Raw genomic sequence first — 7,568 nt, forward strand, 5'->3', positions numbered from 1 at the left:
CATAGTTTCCTGTCGACAATTCATGGGTATAACAATACCAAACATACTTAAATCATTAAAATTAATCTTAAAACTTGAGGTAATAAATTAAACTCACAAAAAAGTAACAAAAATGTCTATTCTTAAAAAATGTACACAAATAACAGTCTTATGAACAGTGGCCAGCACTTTTATCCTGAGATTATTATTTTCCAAGGATGAGGACCAAAGCTTTAAAAGGTCGTATCAAACATCAGTTTCTTTGGTTGCACACCTGGAAAACAATTTTTAATTATTACTTACATATACTATTTTACACTGCTATTTCTGCCGACATGCACGTATTCTCTTGCTTTAACATTCAATCGATCCTTTCTAATGAAACCGCTGATCTTAGTCAGTAACAAAGCTACACAGGTCATCACACACCATTCTACACTCATCCTTCACTCATATTTGTGTTAAAATACGCACCTAGGTGGCGTCCCCATCTCAATGGTTGATAATTTGAAATTCTTTAGGATAAACTTGTATACATTACTACCCATGCGAGTCCAGAGTTTGACTAAAGCTGGTTCTAGAGCGGAAAACAAACAGACTCACCCTCGAACACACAGACATAATGACAATTATTCCGAATAATAAGTACTGTGTATACATATTTGCTAGACAGATAAAGATAATGAAGACATGCATTTTTCCCATAATCAATTAATTATTGTCAATGATTTTCAACTGCAGACAGACCATTCAATGTCCGATTTAATAGTTCATGATTATTAAAGAAAGGTATCTAGAATGTGGTAACAGTAGAACATCGATTAACCAAAGTCTGGTCATCAGAAACGTTGGTTAATCAAAAAGGCTGAACCGCCAAAAACCATCAAAAAGGGTGTTGCCGCGATCACAAGAGATTATCAGCAGTGATGCCAAGACTGCAATATATGACATAGACATATCCTCACGGATGTTAAGCCGGGTTTTCCTAGCGCGGAGTCGGCGAGCGGAGAGAGGAACGCGGAGAGCGGACTCCAGGCAATTTAATGCGTTTTCCTAGGAGCAGAGCGGAATGCCATGTTAATTTCAATTCCGCTCTCCGCGTTCCTCTCTCCGCTCGCCGACTCCGAGCCTAGGAAAACCCAGCTTTAGAGTGAGATTACTAGTGTCACCGATACCACAAGATACAATTGCAGGACACAATAAAAACCAGTAAAAAATTGTTAATGTTAATAATCAAAAGTTATGTCATTATTTTGGCTGTGAATGACCAGTTATCCTAAAAAATCAGTTATCCGAACACCCTTAATCCCCAATTGTTTCAGATACCAATAATCTACTCTTTACTGTTACCTATGTAACATCGAGGCTTAATCAATTAAAACACTGCTAACACTTACCGCCCTCTAGTTTGTCAGCCAACTTGCGCTTCAGGCTGGGGCGTTGAGAGTCCTGACTGACAACGTTTGATGGCAGAGGCAACTGTTGGCCTAGAGATGGACAGGGCTTGTTGCTGAAATCAAAATTGAACACATTTTAGGTTAACATTGACTCAAGTATTAAATTCTTTTATTCCTAAAGAGTTGTCTATTGTGTAAGAGTGAATGACGTGATAGTGGTGAACAGGTTTAGAATCTGACACACTTTTTCACAGTCACAAAATCCCAATGCAATTATTTTTCTGACTATGGGTAAAAATTATAGTTTTCCACATTTACTTTCACAGTAACTCAAACAGATTATTGATATAGGCTTATCAATGTATTGACAAATCATTTGATCAATAATTCATTCAGTTCCTCTGTATATACAGTGGAGTCCCGATAATCCGAAACAAAAAAATATTTTTTTATTAAACTTTTAACACAGTTAGCTGTACCTCGTCAAAGTATTCCGTAGCGGCCGGGCGAGATAGAATTTTGTTGTAGAGTATTTTACTAAATATTTCACCATTTTGTTATCAACATTTTTCATTTTCGTCCCGGGTTCCAATCCCGCCAAATCACAAATGGATTTTATTAATAAGTGATAATGCTGCAGCCACTAGGTCTTGCCTTAAGTAATGTGAAAACAATCCCGGGCTCGTGCATAGCATCCTAAGAAAAAAATTTTTTGTTAAAATTTAAAAAAATAAAGAAAAAAACAAAAAAAATGTTTAATCCGAAATATTTGGTAATCCGAAATGGGTCCGGTCCCAACCATTTCGGACTAACGGGACTCTACTGTATACACTTCTGTTCTGACTCCATTATTTTAACAGATATGAGGTGTTCTGATCTTTGTCGCCCCTAAACAATTTTGGTTCTGTACTGATTCCAAATTTATGAAAGTTTTATCACTAGTGTAAAATCTGTCCAAGGGATGATCATTTAGAATCTTGAAAAAATCGTAAATCTCATTTAAAATTTAATCTATAATTTACTATGGAACTTTATTATTAATAATTATTTACTTTCAACAATCAATTCTGAAACTTTAGTACTGTAATATTTTAAGATTCTTATGTCAAAGGAATTCCTAATTTTTTTAGAATAAAACATCTGTTTTCATAGTACATAAGATTTTCTTCTCTAATTAACACAAATTTTGATAGCACTGGCAAACAGTTAAAAGTAACTATATATGAGATTAATTTTTGTTTTAATTCATAAAATGTCGTACGAGTACTCAAATCCTTTATTGAGATATGTGTACAATAGAACCTCTTTAATCCGAACCCCTTTAATCCGAACGTCCACTAATCCGAACACCTCATTGGTGTACTCTATACACAGTACAGTAGGTAGTTCTATATTGTATAGGCTATTTAATGTAGGCCTACAGTTCTGTTTATTCACTGACTTTACTACTGTATTAAATAAACACTGTATTTTACTTTATAAAGCATTGTTTAACTTTTCCCATAGCAATTACGATCCATTTTAGCCTTGTTTTAGCTATTGGTATGTAAAAACAACAGTATGTTCTGTAATCCGAACTATTCAATAGTCCGAACTACCTCCGGTCCCAATTAGTTCGGATTAAAGAGGTTCTACTGTATTTGATATTAAAATTGACACATTACCACTCAAAACCCGTAACATAGGTATAGATGTCATGCTAATAACCTTTAGAAAATACCAAATATTATTTGTCCACTGACAAATTTATCTTGGAAATATTGAAAAAAATCATACTCCCCACTAATACGTAAAGAGAGGGATTTTTTCAATGAACTTACCTAAAGTATGGCATCTGCAGCGCCTCAGAGCACGAGAGTCTGTTGAGAGGGTTGAGTGCGAGCAAACCTGCGATGAGGTCCAACAGATCGTCTCCGGCCGCTGTGAATATGTGGTTCAGAGGAGTTCCAGGGAACGCTTTAAACTGGATGTAATCAGTCAGACTGGTCACTCCCTGAAACAAACACTTCACTTAAAAAAAATAATATTACATCCTATTGCATAAATAAAAGTGGCATAGCTGCTGAAATATCGTTAGTGAAACTAGGTTATTATGGGTGGTAATGTGAACTATATCACAATTTGTCCACTGGTACATCCACACAGAAGATTAAGCATTGTAAACACATTGGATTTATTGTCAGTAAATTCCCACACTTGGTACAACAAATATTTTGATGGCTACAACAATCACATTGTTGTTTGTTTTCATTAATTAGAAACATAAAAACTACAGATTTTTTTAAACTTACTGTATTTAGATAGTTCACTTAAGCTTACATTTTTAGGATTTACTGCATTCATCTCACAAAGAGTATGCGTTTCAAGCAAACATTGTACAGTATTATTCTACTATTGAGTTACCGGCCAGGTCTCCTCACTGGGGGTGCCGAGGGCCTGGAATATCTTGGTGAGCTGGTCGAGGTCTGACTCGCCGGGGAGGAAAGGGACTCTCAGTAGCAGCTCGGCCAGTATACAACCCACAGCCCACATGTCCACACCCACCGCGTACATTCTCGCACCAAACAGCAGCTCGGGGGCTCTGTAACAACCATGTAGCTGTGACAGAAAGGTTAACCAGCTTTGAGGCTTATGTAAGAGTGACTTTGTAGGATCTCAGCAAGACTTTTGACTCAATTTCTCACAGCGATTGTTTCTAAAAGCTTCATTATATTATAATGAAATAAATATTGTACAGTTACATATTTTTAAAATATTAATACTTTTGATACTTTTCAATGAAATGGCTTCATTCATATGGTTTCATTCGAAAATCACTCATGATTTTAAATAGGTTCTTGCTGGAGTCCCACAGGGATCAGTTCTAGGCCCTTTGTTATTTATATTGTACCAACCTGTTAGTTAGATTGTGACACATGAGGACATAACATCTGTGCTAGCACATGGACAATGTTTGAATGATGTGATAGAGCAACTGTCTCAGCCAACTGTACTTCAAATACTTCAATTCTAATTATCTAAATATAAATTAAATTAAAACTGAAATCATAATATTTATTTATTTTGAGATAAATGGACAATATAATGATGCTTAGTCAGTAGAGGTCCTTGCTGTCAGAGGGTTTGTTTTCAACATTTAAAAGTAATTAAAATAAGTTAACGAATATTTTACTTTTATATAGGTTAAAAAACACCAACATTATATTATTGGAACTGTATTTGAGTAACAAAAATATAAAAAAAATAAAAAATATATACTATACCTGTACCACCTGGTGACGACTTGATGTGTGTATATTCTTGTTGGAGATCCAAAGAACTTTGCCAAGCCGAAATCACCAATTTTCAAGACACCTTTTGAGTTAACCAAAAGGTTGTTGGGTTTTAAATCCTGAAAAGATAAAGCTATCGTAAATATATAAAATATATTCGGTTAAATCTGTAGTTTTCCAAGGTAAAATTATTAGTCAAAATTATAAAAGCAAATATTTTACATTACCCTATGTAATATCCAGTTCATATGAAGGTATTCCAGGCCTTCTAGTGTCATAATCATGTAGGACTTGATGTTGGCAGGAGTTAGCACAATGGAGGTGTCTTTCACTATCACCTCTAGGTCTGTATCCATGAAGTCAAACACTAATGAAATGTTGGATCTGTGTCCAAAAACATCTGGAAGGAGACAAAGTTATTAAGTTAAGAACAATAAGAACATATATTTTTTTAATCCATATGATAGTAGGATAGTTGAGACTCTACTGTATTTTCTCAACCTTATTATTCAAATCAAACAACACAATTGATTTCGGCCTACTTATTAAGTTTTTGTTTCACTTTAAAATCAATCTACTGCCCATTGATCACATAAAAGTTTCCAAAACATTTTGCAGCTTAGCGTTTGTTTATCTGCTAAATAGACTGGTTAGTCTACTTACCTCGAAGAGTTATTAAGTTCTTGTGACTTAACTCTTGTAAAAGTTTTATTTCCCTCAAAGCCGTGCGGTTTATCCCATCCTTGGCTTCTGCTTTGCTACCTAGTTTGATCTGCAATCATTAAAAACACTCTAAGTGTGAAAAATCTTTATAAAGTTTTCATAATTAAGGTACCGTAGTGAAAAATGTTACTGTGATAAACTGTTTAAAATAAGCAGCCTAAGATTACGCTGGTCGTAGTACCAGACCTAGTCTAGTGTCAGCTCTATTCATTCATACCAAATTTGATCGAAATATGACCACACATAATTTAAATTGTAACGTGTTCAAGGACGTACATTTATATGCATATACATTTTAACGATATTAGTGTTTTTGGCCTCTGGGGATATCAAAATGGAAAATTTAAAAAACAATAAGTTATTATTTGGTAATAAATAGCTTCATTCCTATACAGGAATTTCGCTAAAACTTGTTCAACTTCCATGTTTTAAAATCACGGGTACTTAGTGGAACTTCCCTTTCAGCTTTGAGGTATGAGTTTCAACTTACATAAGCTTCTGTAGGCTAGATTAAGTTTAAGTTGGACTCTTTAGTTGAATTAAAACACTTAGGTACCTTTTTTACAGCAACAACTTCATTGGTCTTCACATCCCGAGCCTTGAAAACTGTAGCAAACTGAAATAAAAAATTGCATCAGAATTAATTCTGTTTTGGAAAGGCAGCAATATAGACTCCCATTAAAAATGCTGAATACTTCACCTTAGGACCTTGTATTGTTCTGTTAGAATTTGGAACCAAAGTAGGCTTATGAATAGCCTAACTTTTATTTAAGTTTATAGTTAAGTTAACTTAGATATAATGAAAGGTTAAAGCGAAATACCGTACTTAATATTTAAAAAAAAAAATCCCAGGTGAGGTATCGATAACATTTTTGTTGACCGACAAATTAGATGATTCTTAAAAAAAATTGTATTCCAACAAAATGACTTGAGATTGTTAAATTAGCCTACCAATCCAACGGTATTAAAGTAGCCTAATTTAACTGTGATAGGCCAACTAAAAGTAAACAATCTAGGTAGGTACCGGTACTGTAAGCTAAACCACATGATAAAATATCAATAGGCCTGAGCAAAAATAAACATTATATATTACCTTTTTACATATATAACTTAATGCCCATGGTTTCCATGTGATGCGCTATGGACCCAAGAGATAATTGTGCCCCTATCCACTTAGCCTACATTATAGGGGAATTCGTCTCTTCCTTGCGACCCCGACAAACCTAAAACCTACCCATTGCCCGCTCAGTGTAATAGTACCCATATAGTAAGTTAATAAAGGATATTAAGGTCACGCATATCAGAGTATCAACATTGTATCTCTGGAATGTTTGGGAGTCATTAGAGGGGGAGAAAAATTACGAAGTGTTGCATGCAAAAACCTAGGCTATTGATGGCAATATTCCAGGACAATAAGCCTGTGTATAGTAGCCTAATACACATATAGTTATGTGATAAAGGACATGTTTATGCATAGCGTTGTATCTCCGGAATGCTTGAGTCAATAGGTTTAGAGAGGGTGAAAAGTAACAAAGCACTCACGCACAAATTTATTGGTGGTGCTATTTCGGGATAATAAGTTAGTCCCGAGTAGCATGATACCTGTATATTAACGTGATAAAAACATGTTCACGCATAGCAGGAATGTCGTAACTCAGGAACACTTGAGAGTAAATTAATAAGTTACAAGAGAGTTAAAATTTAAGCTCGCACAAAAATCTATTGGCGCTATTCCGGGCCATACAATAGGTGCTTCAATAACACAATAAAACGTTTTCACTTACCTGTCCTTCCCCAAGGAAAGAAATTTTTTCATATCTCAATCTCTCCATTTTTTTTTTTTTTTTTAATGGGTAAGTTAGGCCTATAGCTATTAAGCTAAAAAAAATTGAGTTAAAGTTAATATGCTATGCACTCTATCTTTTCATCCGTCTGTTATGTGTAAAAATTACTTCTGTTACTATTTGTAAGAAGCTAAACTTAGATAGGCCTAAACACTTTGTTTTTATAGGCTACTAAGTTTAAACCTAATCCCTAGTCTACCAGGTCTGGTTCTTATACTACTTGACACATCTTTATACTGTATTTACTGTGGTTGAGGTTGAACTAGTAAACATACGATAAAGGTTTAACCAATGAGAAAAGGCTAATAACATGAAACGAGAGACCTATTTTAAAACGATTAATTAAATTTCCA

General features: G+C 34.6%; 1 protein-coding gene across 1 annotated transcript; it reads right to left on the bottom strand.

Moving 5' to 3' along the window:
- Positions 1 to 100: 100 nt before the first annotated feature.
- LOC129001952 (cyclin-dependent kinase 7) lies at positions 101 to 7,453 on the bottom strand. Its single transcript, XM_054429401.1, has 9 exons — positions 7,156 to 7,453; positions 5,928 to 5,987; positions 5,312 to 5,420; positions 4,876 to 5,048; positions 4,640 to 4,767; positions 3,780 to 3,957; positions 3,197 to 3,369; positions 1,377 to 1,489; positions 101 to 253 (listed from the first exon to the last, which is right to left on the bottom strand). The coding sequence occupies exons 1-9, from the start codon at positions 7,201 to 7,203 to the stop codon at positions 213 to 215; spliced, it is 1,023 nt and encodes a 340-aa protein (XP_054285376.1). The 5' UTR covers positions 7,204 to 7,453; the 3' UTR covers positions 101 to 212.
- Between the last annotated feature and the right edge of the window lie 115 nt (positions 7,454 to 7,568).

Source organism: Macrosteles quadrilineatus, unplaced genomic scaffold (genome assembly GCF_028750875.1).
Source record: "Macrosteles quadrilineatus isolate MER2022 unplaced genomic scaffold, UCM_ALF_1.0 Scaffold_9__3_contigs__length_116548681, whole genome shotgun sequence".
NCBI lineage: Eukaryota > Metazoa > Arthropoda > Insecta > Hemiptera > Cicadellidae > Macrosteles > Macrosteles quadrilineatus.

Bases quoted from the DNA above. Each gene is read 5' to 3' on its own strand.
- LOC129001952 (XM_054429401.1), bottom strand. From the start codon at position 7,203: ATGGAGAGATTGAGATATGAAAAAATTTCTTTCCTTGGGGAAGGACAG. The intron at 5,421-5,927 runs GTACCTAAGTGT...TAATGATTGCAG, and splicing joins AAGTTGTTGCTGTAAAAAAG to ATCAAACTAGGTAGCAAAGC. The intron at 4,768-4,875 runs GTAATGTAAAAT...TTATCTTTTCAG, and splicing joins TGAACTGGATATTACATAGG to GATTTAAAACCCAACAACCT.